Source organism: Centroberyx affinis, unplaced genomic scaffold (genome assembly GCF_046629955.1).
Source record: "Centroberyx affinis isolate AG114_WGS23_722 - 3 ecotype Tasmania unplaced genomic scaffold, CSIRO-AGI_Caff_v1 ptg002999l_1, whole genome shotgun sequence".
Taxonomy (NCBI): domain Eukaryota; kingdom Metazoa; phylum Chordata; class Actinopteri; order Beryciformes; family Berycidae; genus Centroberyx; species Centroberyx affinis.
The window spans coordinates 125,717-150,029 of record NW_027281102.1 but is presented as its reverse complement, the minus strand read 5'-3'; the positions used below and the strand labels follow the sequence as shown (position 1 = coordinate 150,029).

The window sequence follows — 24,313 nt, the reverse complement described above, 5'->3', positions numbered from 1 at the left end:
CACACATACACAAACATACTGTCACATATTGTCAGTCCAACAGAATGTGTGTGTGTGTGTGTGTGTGTGTGCGTGTGTGTGTGTGTGTGTGTGTGTGTGTGTGCAGGGCCTGAAGCTCCTCCATGAAGGGGGCGTGGCCTTCGGTCACCTCCACTCGTCCAACGTTGTCGTTGACGACGGCGTGTGCCGGCTGCTGGACGTGGAGAACGGCATGCTGGGACTTCCCTCCGCACTGCGACCCTGTTTCACCCAGTTCAGGAAGATCAACGTATGTAAACACACTGCCGAGACTAGTCCGGGTTAGCCCGGGTTAGACTGGGTTAGTCTAGTCTGGGTTAGACTGGGTTAGTCTAGTCTGTTACTTCAGGTTAGACTGGGTTAGTCTAGTCTGTTAGTCTCGGATAGTCTAGTCTGTGTTAGTCTGGGATAGTCTAGTCTGGGTTAGACTGGGTTAGTCTAGTATTTTAGTATGGGATAGTCTAGTCTGGGTTAGATTGGGTTAGTCTAGTCTGTTAGTCCGGGTCAGTCTAGTCTGTTAGTCTGGGATAGTCTAGTCTGGGTTAGACTGGGTCAATCTAGTCTGTTAGTCAGGGATAGTCTAGTCTGGGTTAGACTGGGTTAGTCTAGTCTGTTAGTCCGGGTCAGTCTAGTCTGTTAGTCTGGGATAGTCTACTCTGGGTTACACTGGGTTAGTCTAGTCTGTTAGTCTGGGATAGTCTAGTCTGGGTTAGACTGGGTTAGTCTAGTCTGTTAGTCTGGTTTAATCTACACTGGGTTAGACTGAGTTAGTCTAGTCTGTTAGTCTGGGTTAATCTAGACTGGGTTAGTCTAGTCTGTTAGTCTGGGATAGTCTAGTCTGGGTTAGACTGGGTTAGTCTAGTCTGTTAGTCTGGGTTAATATAGACTGGGTTAGACTGGGTTAGTCTAGTCTGTTAGTCTGGGATAGTCTAGACTGTGTTAGTCTAGTCTGTTAGTCTGGGATAGTCTAGACTGGGTTAGTCTAGTCTGTTAGTCTGAGTTAGTCTAGACTGTGTTAGTCTAGTCTGTTAGTCTGAGTTAGTATAGACTGTGTTAGTCTAGTCTGTTAGTCCGGGTTCGTCTGGGTTAGACTGGGTTAGTCTAGTCTGGGTTAGACTGGGTTAGTCTAGTCTGTTAGTCTGGTTTAATCTACACTGGGTTAGACTGGGTTAGTCTAGTCTGTTAGTCTGGGTTAATCTAGACTGGGTTAGTCTAGTCTGTTAGTCTGGGATAGTCTAGTCTGGGTTAGACTGGGTTAGTCTAGTCTGTTAGTCTGGGTTAATCTAGACTGGGTTAGACTGGGTTAGTCTAGTCTGTTAGTCTGGGATAGTCTAGACTGGGTTAGTCTAGTCTGTTAGTCTGAGTTAGTCTAGACTGTGTTAGTCTAGTCTGTTAGTCTGGGATAGTCTAGACTGGGTTAGTCTAGTCTGTTAGTCTGAGTTAGTCTAGACTGTGTTAGTCTAGTCTGTTAGTCTGAGTTAGTATAGACTGTGTTAGTCTAGTCTGTTAGTCCGGGTTAGTCTGGGTTAGACTGGGTTAGTCTAGTCTGGGTTAGACTGGGTTAGTCTAGTCTGTTAGTCTGGGTTAGTCTGCTAGTGCTAGTATATTAGTGTAGTATTAGTATGTATATTATTAGTATAGTATTACTATATACTTACTATTGGTGTCTTGTAATGTAAAATATGTAATATATACTATATTACCATATATATATATATATGTATTAGTATTGTAGTATTAGTGTATCCAGTATGCTGCAGTACCTGTGTGTGTGTGTGTGTGTGTGTGTGTGTGTGTGTGTGTGTGTGTGTGTGTGTGTGTTCAGACAACAGAGAGTATCGACGTCTTCTGCTTCGGTCTCTTGCTGTATGAGATGACATACGGCCGGCCGCCAGACAGCCTGCCTGTCGACCAGCCACCTGCCGCACACACACACACAGGTACACACACACACACAGGTACACACACACACACAGGTACACACACACACAGGTACACACACACACACACACACACACACACACCAAGCTGATGTCCTCTTCATGCTGTCAGAACTCCTGAGATCTGAGAACAGAAATTTCCTGACATGTAATGACTTTCCAAAGTATATCTATATCCTCACTAATGTGTGTGTGTGTGTGTGTACCTGTGTGTGTGTGTGTGTGTGTACCTGTGTGTGTGTGTGTGTGTGTGTGTGTGTGTACCTGTGTGTGTGTGTGTGTGTGTGTGCAGTGTCGGTGCTGCAGTCCCTCCTGTCGACTGAAGCCTGTAAAAGTGGAATGCCGACAGTCTCCCAGCTCATCCAGACTCCGTGAGTTTCCTGCTTCCTCTCCGTTTCTCTCTTTCTCTGTCTCTCCGTCTTTTTCTGTCCTTTCCTTTTCCCCTTCGGTCATGAATTTCCCGGAATATCACGGAGAGCTCGGAGAGGCGTATTCCAGACGCTGACAGCCAGGGAAAGTGAAAACCACGAGACGGAGGAGCAGGAAGACAGCGGGATGTGTTTTCCCTCCCTCGCTGCCCTCGATGGTTTTCAGCCCGACTGGAGCGGAAACCAGAAGCGGCAGACTGAGAAACGGCATTAACAAACCAGGAAGGAGTCAAATTTAAAAAAAAAACAACAACATTAAAATAAGTCACAGAAATGCTCTGAATCAGTCGTGGAAAAGTTGGAGCTTTACATCAGGGCCTCGGTGGTCTGTGGCCGGAATGGATCACTGTCTGTGTTTTAGGGCAGGTCAGACATTTTTTGTTAGTGTCCGAATCACAAAATGATATTGTGGAATGATTTTCAGGGCGTTACATATTTCCCACAATCAGCGGGGTTCCCCAAATTTTTGAGTAGCCAGCCAGATGGGAAAAGTAACCAGCTAAGGGATGTTTGTGGCGGCAAGATACATTTTTCCGGTGATGTCACTTTTTACCAAACCTTAAATTTGTTTATGAAAGCATGACAATTAAAATAACATGAATAAACATCTATATTAAAGGCTCAATGCTCAATTGAAAAATAAACGGATAATCTTTATTAATTGTGAATGTTTAATGTACTTTCTTGAGTCAGTGCAGAAATGCAATTTTTAATTGTAGGAAATAAGTAGGCTAAAACAAAAATATTATAACAAATAGTAATAAATATAAGACCAAAGTTCATATTTTAGTCTTCTCAGAGCAATACTGGATCTCTCTCCTGAGTACTACTGCACTCACAGAACTGAGATCCAATAATTACGGAAACATAAATCAGTTTAAATAATGAGGAAATGCCCCAATGTTACCAGTGGTGGAAGAAGTACTCAGATCTTTTACTTAAGTAAAAGTAGAAATACCACAGTATAAAAATACTCTGTTACAAGTAAAAGTCCTGCATTCAAAATCTTACTTAAGTAAAAGTACAAAAGTATTAGCATCAAAATGTACTTAAAGCAACAAAAGTAAAAGTACTCATTATGCAGAATGGTCCATTTCAGAATAATACAGTATATATTATATTATTGAATTATAATTATTGATGCATTAATGTGTAAGCATCACTTTAATGTTGCAGCTGGAAAAGGTGGGGCTGATTTCCACTACTTTATATACTGCTGGGTATCTTACAGTAATCTATAATAATACATCACAATTTATTAGTCGATTATATTTTGTATTAATAATCTGAATCTGCAAAGTAACTAGTAACTTAAGTTATCAAATAAAGGTAGTGGAGTAAAAAGTTCAATATTTCCCTCTGAAATGTAGTGGAGTAGAAGTATAAAGTAGCATCAAATGGTAATACTCAAGTAAAGTACAAGTACCTCAAAATTGTACTTAAGTACAGTATTCGAGTAAATGTACTTAGTTACTTTCCACCTCTGAATGTGACACGGTCATAACACCTGCATACTGGGGCTTTAACAAACCTCCTCAACAGAAGCCCCTCTGATCTTTCCCTGTTCCTCCCACTTCTCCCATTTATATTTTGAACGTCGGCAAACGTTACGTAACATTACCGTCGTTAATTTGAAAGAGACGGAGGTAAGTGTCGTGAGACGGTCTCAGTTTTTCTATCCGGTCAGTGACGCTCAGAGGGCAGCCGGCGCCCGGGGAACCTCCTGCACAATGCGCTGTAATATGTAGTGAACAAGCCCGGTCACTAAAACGGTGAAAGTACCAGAATGCATTGCAGTCTGTCGTCACCCGGCCGTTACCGAGCGACCGAGCCGTAACCCTTCTGTGGTTTTATAATGATGACATCATCCTCTTCTTCACCAAACCTCGTTTACTAATGCGAGTAAATAAACTTTTTTTGGTGCCAAAAAGACGTCAAGCTATTCTAAAGATGTTTTCTTTTAACTGACAATTCATAATTAATTATAAGCGCATGTTTTGTTATGCTAATTTGAGCCGGTTAACGCTAACATGAACATTGCGGTCTGTTGTTCAGGAAGGTTTTTATCTCTAGCTGCAGGTTATACGGTTCAGACCCACTGAGCAAAAGACGTGATTTCAACATCGCGTCTATGCTTTAGCTCTCATATCGCCCAGGACCATTACACCTATTTTAGACCAAGCAGTAAATACATTATTACAATGAATAAACATCTATAAATCCAAGCTAAGATGTAGACATCTAATAAACTTTCACTTTACAACCCCATTTAAACTTAATTTAGCCTAGACGGCTATGGGCCATTTAGACGTGTTTTAAACGTCTAATCAATGTAAAATTGCTCAGTGGGAAGCTTATTGTAACGTGTTTTTTGTTAATGTCATTTTTTTTTTGTACCAGGTGACCCTTGAGGGGCTCCACAGTTCTCCTTATTGCACTAGGTTTATAGATGAATTATGCTGTGTGTTGAATATTCATTCAGCACAGGAATCTGTCAATTGTTTTTGTTGTCCTTGTTATTGGACTAGTTTTATAGAGAACTAGAGAAATAAATGGTGCGATGGTGCAGTGTGCTGAGTATCAGCAGTATCAGTATCAGCTGAAGTGTTTCCGATGAGCCTGTTTGATTTCCTCCGAGTTAAAAAGCTTTTGTGGTTCGCAGGCTGTTCAGCGACGTCCAGCTCCTCCGCTCTGACAAGGTCGCGTTCAAGGTGAGAGGATCACACGACTCACACTTACAGTAGGGACGAAAACGCCGCAGGTGAACGAACCGCCGGCTGTCTTTGCGCAGGACAGTGAGTCTGAGTGTGTGTTGAACCCCCCGCAGATCCCCAGCAGGCTGAAGGAGGCGCTGAAGACGGCGAAGGAGAGTCTGGAGCGCCGGCTGCAGGAGGAGCAGAGAGCGGTGCGTCCACTTCCTGCTTTACTTTACCGCTTCTCTGCTTTTCAAACACCGTACACGTCAGTCAGCTGTGTCTGCACGCCGGCTCACAGCCCCGCTCTGCTTCAGTAAACCCTTCATACCCTTTGACCCCTTCAAGCCCCACAGATACAGCATGTTGTGGTCTGTTTGAGACATGGAGCAGGAAAAATCTCACTTTTAAATTTGAGAAAGTTTGATAATGTCGTGTGTTCATTTTGTGTTGAAGCTGCACCAGCACAGGAGGCTGACCAGAGCGCAGTCGCACCACGGCTCCGAGGAAGAGAGGAAGAGGAGGAAGATCCTGGCGAGGAAGGTGGGCCAGAAACACACACACACACACACACACACACACACACACACACACACACACACACACCAAGAGAAACACACAACATGACTCCCTTCCCCCTCTGTGTTTTAGGTGTTTTTTGTTTTTTTTTAAACACTTTATTTATAGATTTTCAATTTACAAAATCAAAACAAACATTGGCAGCATATAACAACCACCTCCCCACCCACCCACCCCAAGGCCACAGTGGAGAAAAAAACAATAAAAAAATAAAAAAATAAATCAATAAATAAAATAAATAAATACCTATAATATGGTTACAGACAATTCCTGACATGTACATTGTTAAGCAGTGTTTAGAATAGGAACATTGCACAACATTATGCATCAGTGAATTCAACTGGCTATCTCATGAGCATGTGAGAGAAAACAACATCAAGTGAAGGGTATGCTTTCGACAAATTCCATAAAGGGGACCCAGGTTTTAATATATCTATCCTGGGAGTTCTTTCGATTATATCTCAACTTCTCAAGTGGAATCATAGAGACTTACTCCCTCAACCCATTGATTAAACCAGGGAGGTTTCACTGACTTCCACTGCAGAAGAATCAGCCTCCGGGCCGGCAGCGTTACAGATGCCGTGGCGTTTGCCTGGAGAACAGTAAGCTGTTCTTCTGACGGAGACGCCCCAAAAACAGCAACAATGGGACTAGGATCTACTGTCCCACCTCCTCGCCCAGAAGTTATCTAGTGAAGTGCAGGACCAGAACATATGACCTAACGCAGCTGGACTGTGGCGACATCTCGGGCACTCGGGGGTTGGTGCCGGGGTTTATTTATATTTTGGCCGATTTCTCATTCGAATAGTGCGACCGATGTACGACTGTGAATCGAATGAGACCCTGTCTTATGCAGAAAGAGGTGGTATGTATACGCTGTAAACTACGTTGCCACGTCTCATCAGAGAGTATAACATCCAAGTCCTCTTCCCAAGCCGGTTTAGTAATATCCCGTGAGGGGGGGGGGGCTGATATCTTGTGTTGTTTTATAGATTTTAGACACCCGCCCTTTCCCAGTTTTAGGTGGTTTTAACCGCTCTTTGATTATACTCTGATCCCCCTGGTTCATGCAGGTGGGAGCCGGGCTCAGTGTGGGAACAGTCTAAAGTCTGACAGCATGATGTGTTTGTTTCACTGCAGAAGTCCAGACAGTCGGCGTACGAAAACGAGGAAGACGCTTCTGTCAAAAACAACAACAACTCTGGTGTGTTTCTGCTGCTGACAGCCAGCTTCATTCATCAGTTCATTAGTAAATAAATATCTACAGTAACTAAATCACACAGTCGGCACACAGTGTGGACAGCTGGGTGAATCTCCAGAACACAAACTTTACTGACAGCTTCATCACTCAACAGCTATTGGTTTCTTTGTTGATCAGATTAGTTATTGATGCTGATTGATCTGTCTGTCTGTCTGTCAGCAGGTTCTGGAGCCAGTTCCCCCCCCACCTCCCCATCCTCCCCCACCCCCCCCTCCACCACAGGTATGTCTGTCTGTCTGTCTGTCTGTCTATTTCCATCTCTCTGTACATCTGTCTGTCTGTCTACCTGTCTGTCCTCCCATCTGTCTGTCTGTCTACCTGTCTGTCCTCCCATCTGTCTGTCTGTCTACCTGTCTGTCCTCCCATCTGTCTCACTGTCCCTCTCTCTGTCTGGAAACTCTCAAACTGTTTAGCGCCGCCGTGTGGTGAGGAAGAGTCTAACAGCATCTTTACCATTAACACTGTCTGACCTGAAACTAAATCTGTCCTTAACTTCAATCTGAACTTTGCATGTGTGAGGATGAAGAGTGATCATTTGACTTCACCTGTCTGTCTGTCTGTCTGTCTGTCTGTCTGTCTGTCTGTCTGTCTCTCCACCTCTTTTCTCGTTACCTGATTGGTTGGTTTCCAGACAGGTATCTGTCTGTCTGCTGTAGCAGTGTGTCTTCTTCAGCTGTCTGTCTGTCTCTAGCTAGCTGGACACAGGGTGGGAAACGCCAACATTAGATTTTAGATTTTAGGAGTTTAGCCAACGCATGTTTATCGCATAATGACACTTTATTTATTTTTTTACAACTCTTGTTATCGGGGTTTTCAGAGTTAGACATACAGTCGAAAATAATTTTTAATGCAGATATAGAGAAAACATGAAAAAAATAAATAAATAAAATAAAAATAAATAAAAAATTGATATACATGAGAACAGATAACAAATCAATTTTTACAGGTGAGTTATCGTACACATATGAGGAAAAAAAGGAGAATTGCTAAATAGTTTGCAATTTGAACTTTCATTTTTTGCAAATTCAGTACGAAAATGTATTAAGACAAGATTAATTAGAAAAAATAAAACGGAAATAATGGAAGTAAAAGAGGAAAGGAAAATTAATAATAAACAAAAGGAGGCAAAAAATGTAATTGGACGTCGGATAGGTCAATTGTGCTTTTGTGACTCGTGTTTAAACTAGGCTGGTTTGTGGGAAGGCTAAACACATTGTTATTGAAGGTCTGTAAAGGGTTGACAGATCTGATGGAATCTGTCTTCACACCCTCAGTCAGATAATGACACTTTATTAGGCTCCTTAGTTTCTGTGATTGCAGAATTTTTTACGGAAAACAGATCGCATCTCTGAAAATGTGCTATGAAACAGCATATTTGCCATACTTGGTCTGTGTTAACTATGACAATAGTTCTGATTGGTTAAAATATTACCATTGCACACATATTACATACCGGCTTGAACTTGAAGTCTGTTTTCCACGACCAGAGAAACGTATAATGTTGGTGGTCAAATGTTGACCACCTATTTTGGGGATGAATATTTGTGCTTTCATAAGATATTTACACACAAGAAAATTTTGAAAATGAATAATGATCATTAGTAATCAGTAATGTGTAATCAGTAATAGTAATGTGGGTATGATGAGCATTGTTCATTTCATCTCAGCCAGAACTGGCTGATAAGTTCAGAAAGTTGTGTCACTTCACTGTAACGCCTTGAAGACCAGGAAGAGGAAGTGACATTTAAGTTATTTCACAATATTACAAAATTCCAGATGATATCTAGTCTGATATCTGATATTCGCCGCCGCCCGTCTCCCCAGGCTGCCCCCCCCCCCCCCCCACTCTACTGCAGTAGAAACCTAGGGGCAGAAGAGACAGTCTTTGAAAACTATGATAAACATTACCGCTGTCAGATGTTATCTTGAAAAAATTGTAAAAAAGCAAGTTTTCTGTCAGCAGTTACTTTTGGATTCTTCTCGCTCTGTGGAGCTGCAGCGGCTGAGAAAAGTAGTTCCTCTCCAGATGGAACACAACTATTGACAGAAAGCTCGTTTCTTTTTTTTTTCTTTTTTTTCAAGATAACAGAGAAGTTCTGGTTTCTGCTAATAGGGATGATGACAGAAAATGTTATCTGGGCCCAGGCTTCAGAATACAGAACTGTTCAGACTTGTTTGTGTTGAACTCGTCAAAAATGATTTACAATTTTAAATCAAACAAAACAAACTGCGAGCGCAAATTAGTTTCCTACCCTGGTGTTTGTGTCTCCTCCTCTCCTCCTCTCCTCTCCTCCTCTCCTCTCCCCTCCTCTCATCTCCTCTCCTCTCCTCCTCTCCTCTCCTCTCCTCCTCTCCCCTCCTCTTCCTCTCCTCTCCTCTCCTCTCCTCTCCTCCTCTCCTCTCCCCTCCTCTCATCTCCTCTCCTCCTCTCCTCTCCCCTCCTCCTCCTCTCCTCTCCCCTCCTCTCCTCTCCTCCTCTCCTCCCCTCCCCTCCCCTCCTCCTCTCCTCCCCTCCCCTCCTATCCTCTCCTCTCCTCCTCTCCTCTCCTCTCCTCTCCTCTCCTCTCCTCTCCTGCTCTCCTCCTCTCCTCCTCTCTCCTCTCCTCTCCCCTCCTCCTCTCTCCCCTCCTCTCCTCCTCTCTCCTCTCCTCTCCTCCCCTCTCCTCCTCTCCTCCCCTCCCCCCCTCCCCTCCTCCTCTCCTCCCCTCCCCTCCTCTCCTCTCCTCTCCTCTCCTCCTCTCCTCTCCTGCTCTCCTCCTCTCCTCCTCTCTCCTCTCCTCTCCCCTCCTCCTCTCTCCCCTCCTCTCCTCCTCTCTCCTCTCCTCTCCTCCTCTGGTTTTACTGTGTAAATACTGACTGCTCCTCTGATTGGATAACCGTCGTCTTCCTCTCTCTCCTCCCTGTGCCGTCTCCATAGAGCATGCTCCATTCTGACCGTGTCATTGGGTAAAGTAAACGATGATGATGATGATGATGATGAAGGTCTCTAGTGGTTTTTAAAGCTGTCGCACACCCTGGCTTCCCAGCATGCACCAGGCCCAGGTCACAGAGTTCAGCTTCCTGAAGCCACAGAGGAATGAGGAACATTAAAAAAATCCCTGAGTGGCCAAAACCCAGACTTCCCATTGAGTCCCATTGAATCCCATTGAATCCCATTGAATCCCATTGAAAGTCAGTGGAATCATTGGAACATGCTGCTGACCAACCAGACCGAACAAATCTGCAAGTCAGGATGGCAGAGAATTAGCCTTTCGCATCTTTTTTCGCTTTTCTAAAAATGTTTTGGCGTATTTCATTTTATTTCATATAAATTACATCAAATTTACGGAAGCAGAGAACGTGCTTGCAGTTATTTTTTAATGCCGTTATCTCGGGATCACAAAGCTCGTATTCTCGAGATCACGGGATAATTATGGAGAACTGGAAAATGAGTGTCACTGGCATGGCTCCTGATCTCTGATAAACGTTATAAGTAATAAGAGCAAACAACATTTGATTATCTCGTTTTCTCGAGATAACGAGATAATTAACTCGTGATCTCGAGATAACGGCATTAAAAAAAATAATTGCAAGCACGGCCGTTCTCAGCTTCCGTACAAATTTATAGGCTAATAATAATAATGTTATTATTAATATAATTTGTAGCCTAGAAATTTTGATCTTACTCTTCAAGCAATGGGAAGGGAACCCATTTGAAATAAAATGACAATTTTTTCTGATTATTTTTGTTTTCTACTGTCCTACCACTAGTAGATTATAGGTTTATAAGATTAAATATATTACTATAAAAATAATTTTAACAAATTTCGGCGTCTTTTAAATAATAAAAATAAAGTTACTCAGCAAGTTCAATTCCTAGATCACCATCATTACAAGCAACCAATCAGAACGAGGCAGTTCAATATCTTTATGACCACAGAATCATCATCTTGGTCCAAAGTGCTAAGAAAAAAAATTAAGTTTATTTCGAGTAAATAGACGGAGTGAAGAAGAGAAATCTGGCTTCAACATTTCCTCCTGACTCTTCTTAGCTGAACCAGAGGCCTGAAGATCTGACCTGTCTCTCCCTCCCTCTCTCTCTCTGTCTGTCTCTCCCTCCCTCTCTCTCTCCCTCTCTCTCTCTCTCCCTCTCTCTCTCTCTCTCTCTCTCTCTCTCTCTCTCTCTCCCTCTCTCTCTCTCTCTCTCTCTCTGTCTCTCTCTCTCCCTCTCTCTCTCTCTCTCTCTCTCTCTCTCTCTGTCTCTCTCTTTCTCTGTCTCCCTCTGTCTCTCTCTCTCTCTCCCTCTCTCTCTCTGTCTGTCTCTCCCTCTCTCTTTCTCTGTCTCTCTCTCTCTCCCTCTCTCTCTCTGTCTGTCTCTCCCTCTCTCTTTCTCTGTCTCTCTCTCTCCCCCTCTCTCTCTCTCTCGCTCTCTCTGTCTCCCTCTGTCTGTCTCTCTCTTTCTCTCTCTTTTCCCCTCTCTGTCTCTGTGTCTCTCTCCCCCTCTCCGTCTCTCTCCCTCTCTCTCCCTCTCTCTCTCTCTCCCCCCCCCCCCCCCCCCCTCCTCTCTCTCTTTCTCTCTCCCCCCTGTCGACCGGCCTCTGCTCTCCTGGTGAAGGGTGTTCGCACATCTTTAAAAAAACTTCACAATCTGCAATGATTCCCAAAACGTCCTGCAGGACTGTCTCCCTGTTCCACACCAGCAGACAGTCCGGCTCCCGGTTCAGACCCGCTGTTCTCATTGGAGATTGTGATTCGTCAGTTCTGTCTGTCCTTTTATCTGCCTGTCTGTCTGCCTGTCTGTCTGCCTGTCTGTCTGCCTGTCTGTCTGTCTGCCTGTCTGCCTGTCTGTCTGTTGGTTTATGTCTGTTGTTCAGGCTGTGGGGTCCCTGGCTGTGTGTGTGTGTGTGTGTGTGTGTGTGTGTGTGTGTGTGTGTGATGGGGCAGCAGTCAACGAAAGCAAGAAAGATCTGAATATCTGAAAACTTGGTTGGTCAGAAACTCTAAAAACTCGACATTGCTTTAAATGTACAGTTAACTGTAAAATGTGGATTTCATAGGTTTTTCCAAATGTTTTGAGCCACTGGGTCCCGACACCTAACCGGCCACATGTCTCCAGGGGTCCTTAAAGATCACTGTGGCTGCTAAACTTAATGAAAGTCAGTCCGTCTCACTGGAGACATTTGTGTTATTCTACAGTTGTTAAAGCAAGAAATCAAATTTTTTGTGTTTTCCAATGCGATCACACCGGGACAAAATACATTATTCCACTAAAAAAAATCACTTTCAAAGGTGATGATGTCTCCTGCTGTGAAGAGTTTCTCCAGTTTTGGTTTTCATTTCTCAGAGTCGATGTTCAGTCAGTCCCAGCTCAGCCTGCGCTTTCACCTGCAGCCCCCCCCCACCTGCAGCCCCCACCTGCAGCTCCCACCTGCAGCCCCCACCCACCTGCAGCTCCCACCTGCAGCTCCCACCTGCAGCCCCCACCCACCTGCAGCTCCCACCTGCAGCTCCCACCCACCTGCAGCCCCCACCTGCAGCTCCCACCTGCAGCCCCCACCCACCTGCAGCTCCCACCTGCAGCTCCCACCCACCTGCAGCCCCCACCCACCTGCAGCCCCCCCCCCACCTGCAGCCTCCCCCACCTGCAGCCCCCACCCACCTGCAGCCCCCCCCCCCACCTGCAGCCTCCCCCCACCTGCAGCCCCCTCCCACCTGCAGCCTCCCCCCACCTGCAGCCCCACCCACCTGCAGCTCCCACCTGCAGCTCCCACCTGCAGCCTCCCCCCACCTGCAGCCCCCACCCACCTGCAGCTCCCACCTGCAGCTCCCACCTGCAGCTCCCACCTGCAGCCCCCACCCACCTGCAGCTCCCACCTGCAGCCCCCACCCACCTGCAGCTCCCACCTGCAGCCCCCCCCACCTGCAGCCCCCACCTGCAGCTCCCACCTGCAGCCCCCACCTGCAGCCCCCACCTGCAGCTCCCACCTGCAGCTCCCACCTGCAGCCCCCCCCACCTGCAGCTCCCACCTGCAGCCCCCCCCCACCTGCAGCCCCCACCCACCTGCAGCCCCCCCCCACCTGCAGCCTCCCCCACCTGCAGCCCCCACCCACCTGCAGCTCCCACCTGCAGCCCCCACCCACCTGCAGCTCCCACCTGCAGCTCCCACCTGCAGCCCCCCCCACCTGCAGCCCCCACCCACCTGCAGCTCCCACCTGCAGCCCCCACCTGCAGCTCCCACCTGCAGCCCCCACATGCAGCTCCCACCTGCAGCCCCCACCCACCTGCAGCTCCACCTGCAGCCCCCACCCACCTGCAGCTCCCACCTGCAGCCCCCCCCACCTGCAGCCCCCACCTGCAGCTCCCACCTGCAGCCCCCACCTGCAGCCCCCACCTGCAGCTCCCACCTGCAGCCCCCCCCCACCTGCAGCCCCCACCCACCTGCAGCTCCCACCTGCAGCCCCCACTGCAGCTCCCACCTGCAGCCCCCACATGCAGCTCCCACCTGCAGCCCCCACCCACCTGCAGCCCCCCCCACCTGCAGCTCCCACCTGCAGCCCCCCCCCACTTGCAGCCCCCACCCACCTGCAGCTCCCACCTGCAGCCCCCACCCACCTGCAGCTCCCACCTGCAGCCCCACCCACCTGCAGCTCCCACCTGCAGCCCCCACCTGCAGCTCCCACCTGCAGCCCCCACATGCAGCTCCCACCTGCAGCCCCCACATGCAGCTCCCACCTGCAGCCCCCACCCACCTGCAGCTCCCACCTGCAGCCCCCACATGCAGCTCCCACCTGCAGCCCCCACCCACCTGCAGCCCCCACCCACCTGCAGCTCCCACCTGCAGCCCCCACCTGCAGCTCCCACCTGCAGCCCCACCCACCTGCAGCTCCCACCTGCAGCCCCCACATGCAGCTCCCACCTGCAGCCCCCACCCACCTGCAGCTCCCACCCACCTGCAGCTCCCACCTGCAGCCCCCACCCACCTGCAGCTCCCACCTGCAGCCCCCACCCTCCTGCAGCCCCCACCTGCAGCCCCCTCCCACCTGCAGCCCCCCCCCCACCTGCAGCCCCCCCCTCCCACCTGCAGCTCCTACTTGCAGCTCACCTGCAGCCATTTTGCCTCTAACCACTGGGGTTTTAATCAATATTGGGATGCAAAATGGCGCAAGCAAAAGAGACCCAGCAGGGTCGGGTTCAACTCACCGTCAGTTCACTCTCCATCAGAACGACAAATGGACGGGAGTTTGTCTTGACCTTGATAGCTAGCATGGTGGTTGGAGGTCGAAAGCCTTTTATCCAATCTGAGTCCAGTATCGAATCCCTTATCGAATCTTTTTAGGTAATTTGTTGCGGGTGTGAAAAGACAATTTCTTAGTGAAAAAATGGGTCTTGTTTTCATTTCACTATGGCGCGGCAACAAAGTAGCTTTCAGCAATGTTAGTTAAGTCGTAAGCCGTAGAAGCCGAAATAAACATGAGGTGGAAATAATATTAATTCTACTTCATCACTGAGCCAACGTCAGCTGCAGAACCGGCTGACTCCCTGTCGTATGACATCATCAAACTGCAGAAGAGGCGCAGTAACGGAGCGCTACTGGGATCAGTAACTGTGATGGAATTACTGACTTTGAAATTTGAAATTTGTTACTGGAAAAAGTAATCACATTACTGTAACACATGACCGCCATGTTCAAAACATACAGTGAAACTGCAGTTCACAGAGCAGAGACAGGCCGTCACTCTGAAGCAGGGTCAGAGGTCAGAGGTCGAGTCATGACTGAACTCATCAATCTAGTTCAGCTGAGGAATTGGAATTTGAAAAAACCGACAGGAAACAGAATTGGAATTGAATTGGAATTTCAGGAAGTGGAATTTAATTCTGTGAAATTCCATGTTTTTTTTTTCTTCCCACACATCTGAGATTCCACATAGTGTTTTATATGATCAATACTGAATATCATAAAATGTTAAAGGAGCCTTTCAGCTGGTGTTTGATGCAGAACATGTGATGGTAATCCATACATTATGACTGAATGTGTTTGATTTGTTGAACTGTCTTTTATCTGATTCATAATGTTTTGATTTATAATGTTCAGCGAGTCGAGACAAACTCTCTTAGAAGTGGAATTTCATGGAATTAAGTGAAATTAAATTCTGTTTCCTCTTCAATTCACATTCTGGATGGACATTACAGACATTTCCTGAGTCTGAAAATCTATCTTATCAAAAAATATCTCTTATCTATCTCAGTTTAGGATGATATTTAAGATATTTGGTATTACAGAATCACGTTTCCTAACTGCATTTAGGAAAAAATCCCATTTTATCTTCAGATAAGAATTTAGCTGTTATAGAAGCATCCTGACTTGAGAATATCCTAATTTAGGAATCCTATTTTAGAATAGTAGGTACTGAACAAGTCCTAAATTAAAAAATAACAGACAGAAATGGCAGCCAGACTTCTGCTGGGTTAAATGACGATGAAGAGAGGGAACAGAGACATTTACTGAAACATCCTAAACGTCCTGAACGACGTATTGATTTGGATTTACAGCCTCTGTCTCCTCATGTCTAAAATTAAAGGCCCTTCTCTTTTTATCACCAGTATTAGCAGCCATAATACTAATGTGCTGTATAATGATATATTTATGTTATTTGAAACAGAGCAGTTGAGGCACATTCTGACCAGAGCTACAGGCAAAAACAAACGATTGCCGATTGAGATTGAGATTTTACAAAAACAGTTTGTATTTGCTAACTGCGGTGGAGCAGCAGGTCTGAGATCAGAAACACAGACAGGAGTTTGGGATTTGCTTCTGTAACAGCAAAATACGATTTTTCCTGTCTTTGAAACTTAAGATCGGATAAGAGCTTAGGATTTCTTTCTGTAATGAGGCCGCTGCTTCCTCATTCATTCAAATTCCAGCTCCGCGTTGTCAGTTGAGTTCATGACCGGACCGACCCGGACCTGAAGGGTTTCCTAACGGCGCGATTTGAGAAGCCGTTACAGGAGAGCAAGCTGATTGGTCGGATTGGACTGAAGGTGAACGGACCGTCTGTCTGAAGTGTGAACAGCGAACGGCGGCCGCTTCACTCACCGCTCCTCCTTTTCTCCTCTGTCCATACAGGAGTCCAGCCTGCACCTCCTCCTCCTCCTCCTCCTCCGCCCCCCCCTCCTCCTCCTCCTCCTTCCTCCAGCCAGCCTGACTCCTCCCCCTCCCCTCCTCCTCCTCCCCCCTCCTCTAACGGGGCGGGGGGGGGTCGCGGCGCCTTGCTCAGCTCCATCCAGAGCTTCAGTAAGGGGAAACTGAAGAAGGCCGAGACCGCCGACCGCAGCACGCCCGTCATCTGACCCCCCCCCCACCCCCCGCCCCCCGCCGACCCGGTAACGGTCACTATAGCGACTCGACCGACCGACCGACCGGCTTGCCGACAACCGTTGCCGGGGCGACCACAGCGACAGGGGATGACGGAACACAACAAAAAAAAAATCCAGCTACCGCTTCTTTTTCGTTCTGCTTTTCTTTTTTTTTTTTAAGCCTTTTTTCTGCTTTCAAATCTTAAACATCCGTTGCTGTGTGTAGAGAGACCGGAGGGGGAAACGGCCATCCAGAAACTGAAGACTCTTGTCTCCTCAGGCTGCTTCTTCTCTGGGAAACGAGCGGCGGCCTCCAGACGAACGGGAGCTGGTGACCTCAAACTGTCCGGAGCGTTAGTCTGCTCCACCGACCGGCTAGCCTCGTCTCTATTCTCAAAAGGAATCTGGCTCGTGAAAATAGAAAAAGTGGAAATCCACCAGCCGCTGCGGACGGTAAAGTGAGTTTCCTGCCCTGGATCCCGTCAGTTCCGCCTCCCACACCTTTAACCTTTAACCTCTGAACTCTCCCGGCGCTGTGATGAACTCCAGCTTCCCTCTGTGAAATCATCTCCGACCTCCGACACGTTGCAGGACTGCACAGCGAGGCAGACTGACTGTAGAAAACCAACGCAGCTGCTGCAGTTTGTCTTGGAGAAGCAGCTGAAAGTCTGTCTGAAGCGTTTCTGAGACGGAAAACACGCGGCTACACCACCAGTCAGCAGTCTGGTCACACCACATTTTCTTTATTTTTTACTATTTTCCACATTTTAGAATAACGGTAAAGACATCAAAACTATGAAATAAAACAAATAGAATTATGCAGCGACCAAAAAACCAATCAAAACTATCTTATATTTTAGATTCTTTGCCTTGATGGAAAGGCAAAAGGCTTTGGAAAGAAATTCATACATAGGATCAGAAACAAAGAAACAAATTTCAAGCATTTAAGCAGAAGACTGTAGATCAGAATGAAACACAGAACATTCAGTCAGGTGTCCAGACTGTGGACTGCAGTGTTTGTAGTTCAGACAGGCGGCCGAAATCAAAAAATCAAAAACTCTCACTGTGTTTTTAACAAAATGGCCTCCTAGCAGCTGGTGGGCCAGTGGTTCACTCATGTTTGATTAAATGGCTGCTGGGTAGGAAGTGATTACTTTGGTCTGGATGGTAAGTCAGGGTGCGATCAAACCTCGACTTTGTTGTATTTCTGTATTTGGTTCCTTTAGGTTCAAACTGACCAATCACAAGCCAACCAGGAGCCAGCTGCATAAAGCTAGTTAAAGACCAGTCTAAGCCTTAGACTGGTCTTAGATTCTCAGGTTGGACTAGTCTAATTAAGACTGTCTGTTACTTAAATATTACGACTGACTTATTTTGAGGTAGGAAAGTTAGCCACCTTCCCCCCGGCTAATCTTGAGTTAAGAACTTTGTTGTTATGGCAACGAGTCGGCCTAACTGTCAGAGCGGGAAGTTTAAATACTGAAGCTGTTTCAGACAAGATGCCAAATCTTTGGTTTTTGGGAAGAGTCTGAAGAAGAGAGAGAGTCTTTAGAGACAGAAACAAACCATTAGAGATCTGGACCAGGTCTATCTTTATGCAACTGGCCCCAGGGCTTGGGGAAAAAAGTCACATGACTCACAAGCAGCTTGTTTATTGGACAGAGTCTGAACCTGTCATCTGTTTCCACTTCCTGTAACTTTATCTAACATGATGGACTTGTCTGTCTCTTCTTCTGTGGTGTTCATACCAGTTCAGACCACATGAAGAAACAGCTGAATGTGAGTCAGTCCAGACTTGATTTTGTTCTGCTAGGCTTTCCGTCTCCTTCTACCCATAATCCCTTGTGTTTCGGGGTGGTTTCCTGTAGTCGGAGTTGCAGTTCTCTTCGTTAGAGGACTGAGACTCTCGCTGCCGTTATTTGGTGCCACCAGAGTTCAAAGGTCATCGTCCTCACCCGGACAAACCGACTGAACTGAAGGGGGAAACGCTGCAGAGTTCAGGTAAACCGATCAGAACGGTCTACAGGTCGAGTCGGGTCTACAGGTAATCAACCATCATCTGGAGTCCGATTCTAAACATCAGTCTGGTTGGGGAGAGAGGCGGTGTGTGAGATCAGAAACCACTCGTCACCTCCCGTCTTCACCTCCGCCCTCCCGTCTTCACCTCCGCCCTCCCGTCTTCACCTCCGCTCAGCAGTCTGGACCGGGGGGAGACCAACGGAAACTGAGTTTGACTGTTTCCAGCTCTTTTAACACTAGAAAGGCCAAGCTGCCGTCGACTAGGGCCGGGTATTGTTTAAAAAATTACGATACCAGTACCAATACCAGCACCCTGAAAGTGATACCGATACCAATAGAGTACTTCATTCAATACCTTTTTTTTTTTTTACGTTTTGGTGGCATCTCGGCACGCTGAACTGCCGACTCCGTCACACACACCGCGTAGCTGCTGCGGCGGCGGACCAATCACACGTCGCATTAAATCGAAGAACGCTTGCGGTGATTGGCTGCGAGCAAAACCAGACAAATAGTCATTTTTTTCTAGATCTGTGTACAAAAAGTATCGACTGCAGGTATCGTTTGACTGGAGAAGTTTCGATAATACTTGGTACTGGGTTCTTGCGGTCGATACCTTAAAGGTATCGAGTACCGATACCCAGCCCCACCGTCGACCGACAGCTGTTTTGAATTTTACAATTGAAATATCTCGGCTTGCAAAACGTCTAGACGCCGCTCTGTACAAACCACTCTAACCCTTAGATTTTCTAAATCAAACAAGGAAATAGTGGTTATGATTATATTTAACGCCTCGTTGGCCTTCTCTCAGACGCCCAAAGGTCCACCGGTCTGCTCTAGTGTTAAAGTTTGAAAAAAACAGAAAAGAAATTGTGAGAGACGGTAAATTTACTTACAGTTCAGCAGTGCCTGAAAACTACAGTGTGGAGAAGAATTACTTGTAAGGTGGGAAGTGCGGAGGAAAGTCCGGTCCACCTGTGTGGCTCCTCCCCCCCGCCGTTCATCTGTGATTGTATTGACTCCTGCCATTTTTAATCGTTCTGCTTCTGTTTTGTTTTTATTCTGTTGTGTTTTAATTTGTATTTGTTTTCCTCAAATTGAAGGAGCTCTGTGATTCTTTTAGTGTGCCATATGTATCCTTGTGCCTACAGAAATCAGAGTATTTTTTGTATTACCATGTTGACCGACTCAAAGAGGCGGCAGGGCGGCCATCTGGGGTCACGGGGGATCAAACCTGGGACCTTCCAGTTACAGTACAGTCTCTCTAACCACTAGGCCGGCCCGCCGCTGCCATACGACTCAATCAAACACCAAATTAAAGGACGACACTGACTTTTTGGGGAGTTTTTGGTCTCCTTACCCAACATCTGATGAGAGGAATGAGGCCAAAATCCTCTCTGTGTCTCTTAGTAATCCAGAGTTGGTATTAGTTTTTATTCTCTGACCCGTAGATTCATGACTTCTGAAAACAAAATCTCAATCTTCATCATTAGTGAACTTCATTACAAATCAACAGACAAACCTTCAGCTGTCCGGCTAACTTACACAATTCCTGTGTAAACAAAACCAGTTGTGCTCGAAGTCTCACGGGAAGAGAGATCTCCTGCCGTTGAAAGTATTTCAGAAGAAAGCTTTCTTTTTAACCAGTTTACCTCTAAACCGGCCTGGCAGGTTTACACACCGAACTGAACTCCAAACCCAAATCTGTGGTGAAGCCTGACTGAACTGGACATCTGCTATAGGCTGATCTTTGGTGCCAGGTGATGTCGTACAACAGGTGGTGACATCATCACCTGGTACCAAAGATCAGCCAATAGCAGGTGGAAATTTCCACCTGCTATTAGTAGCATGTTTTTTACCATGCGATTTACACAGATTTGGGTTTGGGTTATTCTTTAAAATGAGCAAACCATCAGCCTCAGAGCTGCTGCAAGTTTCCATTGTCTCACTTTTAGCAGAATTATGGAAGCCCATTCCTGCCACTCAATAAAATAAGTAAGTAACGACTCAATTGTGAGTTTATTTCTTTTTATTATCTCAGAATTCTGAATTTATATCTCAGAATTCTGATGGTTTTTTTCTCACAATTCTGGCTTTTTATCATAGAATTCTGACTTTATCAGAATTGTGACTTTTTTCCCTCACAATTCTGACTTTTCTGACCGACAAAACAAAACTCAGAATTCTGAGAAATAAAGTCAGAATTTAGTCTTTTTTATTGTGGCGGGAATGGGCTTCCATGCATAATGCTATTGGCCTATGATTAAAACATACTGTATGCTAAAGCGTTAGCATGCAGACAGAGTGATCCACCAGAGACGCAGAGAGGATTTTGGTTCCATCCTCTCATCAGATGTTGGGTAAGGAGACGATGGGACAAACTCCCGGACTCCGAGACCCAGATCACAAAAATCGTATTTTTAGCGCTCAGAAATTCTGTTTTAAATTACTTTGCTTTATGCTCAAAACACTTTTGTTTTGTTATTCAGTGCAATCATGATCCAATCAAATGCAATGGTGTTTCCTTCTTGAATGATAGTGAAAATAATGTCAGAATGTTTCTCTGCAGCACTTTACCCATGAGGAGTGGAAGGAGGTTCCAGGTGGCTGGAAATCAGATAATAACTATAGAGGTTCATCGCGGGTTCTTCTAACGCCGCGATCACTTTGTGTTGCTGTGAGTTTTAACTCTAAAACCTGTTAAAACCCCATTGGACAATTTAAAAAACTTGGGGATTAATGAGAAAATACGCAGTCTTATATCCTGAAAAACACTTTTTCTTTTGGAGGTACGTGGTTTTCTAACTGACAGCAGTGATGAGCTCCCTTGTGTTTCATTATGGTTGATCTTTATTCCAAAGGAAAACTTTTCCACTCATGTTGATTATTCAGTTTTTTTAGCATTTGTCTTGAGTTGACCCTTCCGGGAAGCAGAGCCCTACACAGACAGAGTTCGGCCATGTTGATGTTATGGACGACATGAATCCATATTTACAACTCTCCTCATGCTGCGTTCCAGAGATGTTGGAAAGTTGGGAATTCCAAGTTCCTACTAGGAGAAAAGCCTTATAAAACCAGAGAAAATATTAAAGTTTTACACATATTTTCTTTCTCTTTGTTTTGACTGATACTGAGGGAACTTTCCCATGCAAATTTCTTATCTTTAAAAAAATGTTCCCATGCTTTAGGCTGTAATGTAAGACGTGCAGTCTTACCAAGTTATTATAGAGTTTTCTCTCACCTGAAGGTTTTCTGTCCTGTCAGCTCTTTGAAAGACTAACTGACTTTTTATTGGTGTTTTTTTCATTACTGACAGACTGCAGTGTTTCCTGCTGATGTCCTGAAGTGTAATCTTAGGAAACACTTTCAATTACTATCATTTTTTGTAGGTTTAAATTGATGCGGTCAATTTGACCCCAAACAGAAAAACATTATAGGAGGATTAATATCATTAGCTGTTGCAAATTAAACCTCACAGGCGTCCATGTTTCTCTGCTGGGTTTTCAGAGCTGGATTGTGATTACAACCCATCAAATGGGAATTCCCTACTTTGAAGCATTAGTTCTAGAGAAGCTCGTGGTACAACCTGGACGAACTCTGTCTGCACGGCTCTGCACAAAACCACCTCACACTGATGAACCCATACCCTAACCCTAACTCACCCATAGGAATCAATGGGAGTCCTCATGCTGTGTCCAGTCTGTTGGAGAGCGGCGGGGATCCACCACTCTGACTTCTGTGTTCCTGCTTCCATGTTTTCCCGTCATGAACGCTCTGACAGAAAAGCCGACCTGTGTTTTATTTGCTGACAGTCATTTATTTGGTTGTGTTTGCACACAGTGCCGTCTGTTTTTAAAGGTTCATCTGAACATTTACAGTTTCAGTTTGTTATTGTTCTTCAGCAGGAGCCTGTTCTGAAAATGAAAAGTAGGTGATGATGATGATGATGATGATGATGATGATGATGATTATTATTATTATTAGAATTAGCGTTATTATTCACCAACTGTATCTGATCTTAACTTGTCTTAACAAACTGAAACAATGCTCCAGAGGTGGGGACTCGAGTCACATGACTTGGACTCGAGTCAGACTTTTAATAGCTTGAGACTTGATGCATGAAGAGAAGACTTGAGACTTGACTTGACTTGGGTTCTGGTGACTTGGGACTTGACTCTGACTTGTACTCTGATGACTTGAAAAGGTTTCTAAAGTCTTGACTTGAGATCTTGTGTTTGTGTAAATGACTTAGATTGAAAGTGATGAGATTTGTTCCAGCAGACGACTGAATTTAAATTCTGTTTTCTGAATTTGTATGGAATGATTGAATTTATTGAAGTTGAAACTGATTATAGAAATCAAACTCATGATGCTCTTATCAAGTTTTTATCCTATTAAAACCATATTGCATTGAAAAGTCCTAGATATTTAGTTTTCTTTAAGATATTAAATTGATACTGGACTCTTGATTTGTTCTGACTTGACTTGCTGTTCTACATTTAGACTTGAGACTTGACATTAATGACATGGATTTGACTTGAATTGATAATCTACATTTAGACTTGGGACTTGACTTGAGACTTGTGCCTCAACACTTGAGGCCGACTTGGGACTGGAGCAAAGCGGACTCGGTCTCACCTCTGCTATGCTCTGATCAAAACAGTCAGAAACCTTGAGGCTCGTGTCCCCGGAGCAGACGCTGGGCTGCAGGATGTGAAACCTGATCGGCTTCTGGAAGCTCCGCCCTGATGTTTCTTTAATGTGAAATACATAAATCTGTTCAGCTGTGAGACGCTGCTGCTGTTTTCTGTCTTTGTCCAAACGCTCAGCACAAACACTGTGAAGGATTATTTTGAGGCGTCGCTGCTTTATCAGTGTGGAGAATTCTCCCAGTTAAAGGGACATTAAAGGGATAGGTCACCCCAAAATGAAAATTCAGTCATTATTCACTGCTGGAGGAGCTGTCTTCCAAACAATTGCAGTAGATGGAGTCCAGTCCTTAAGACTTCAAAAGGGGAAAAAAAAAATGTCCAAAAATGGACTCAAACCCACAACCTGTTTGTTTTGGGTCTCTGTGTCTCCATGCTGTATAAATAATAGAATTAACTAACTGGAAGAGCCAGTTCTCTCTCTCTCTTTACATCAGTGGTTCTCAACGTGGGGTCCGGGGACCACCAGTGGTCCTTGAGGGGGTTCCAGGGGGTCCCCAGCAAATTGATGAAATGTTAAACTTCACCATCATTTCATTTACAAGAAGTTAACACAATTAGAGAATGTAGAAGAATGACTGTTCTGATCATAGTTTCTCTGTTATCTCTCTACCTACAATACAGATAGTCATGGAGTTCTGGACAAAATCATATCTGACAATAAAAATATTCTCAGATTCGGGTCCGAGAGATAAAATCTCAACAATTGGGGGTCCGTGGTCTTAATTTGTACTAAATTAGGGGTCCTTGATATGAAAAAGGTTGAGAATCACTGCTTTACATAACAGTGGAATTTACATTAGACCTGCATTGATCACAGATCTATATTTAGAAAATAAAAAAAAGATTAAATGACACTTTACTCTGTATCCCTGTGGGCAAATTGCGTCGAAATAAAGAGAAATAAAATCTAAATAAGAACAGAGCGGGTCTGAAACAACACAGCAGCAGAATGTGTTTACTAGAAATGAAAAGTGAGAAATATAAGAATAACAGCATACTGATGAAGAAATGAATAAAAGGTATGCACATATGAAACATGAATTATAGTAGGGTTGCAACTAACAATTATTTTAATTGACGATTAATCTGTCGATTATTTTCTCAATTAATCGATTAGTTTGGTCTATAAAATGTCAGAAAATGGTGGAAAATGTGGATCAGTGTTTCCCAAAGCCCAAGATGACGTCCTCAAATGTCTTGTTTTGTCCACAACCCAAAGATATTCAGTTTACTGTCATAGAGGAGGAAAGAAACCAGGAAATATTCACATTTAAGAAGCTGGAATCAGAAAATTTTGACTTATTTTTCTTAAAAAATTACTCAAACCGATTA

The 24,313-nt window shown here is 45.2% G+C and overlaps 1 protein-coding gene across 1 annotated transcript; it reads left to right on the top strand.

Moving 5' to 3' along the window:
• Positions 1–106: 106 nt before the first annotated feature.
• On the top strand, positions 107–16,247 carry pxk (PX domain containing serine/threonine kinase; the record flags this gene model as incomplete). Its single annotated transcript, XM_071537251.1, has 9 exons — positions 107–268; positions 1,844–1,958; positions 2,251–2,329; positions 5,049–5,097; positions 5,214–5,291; positions 5,536–5,622; positions 6,799–6,862; positions 7,082–7,141; positions 16,024–16,247. Coding segments are annotated over 9 exons (918 nt in total), but the record flags the coding sequence as incomplete, so codon positions are not given.
• Positions 16,248–24,313: the final 8,066 nt, after the last annotated feature.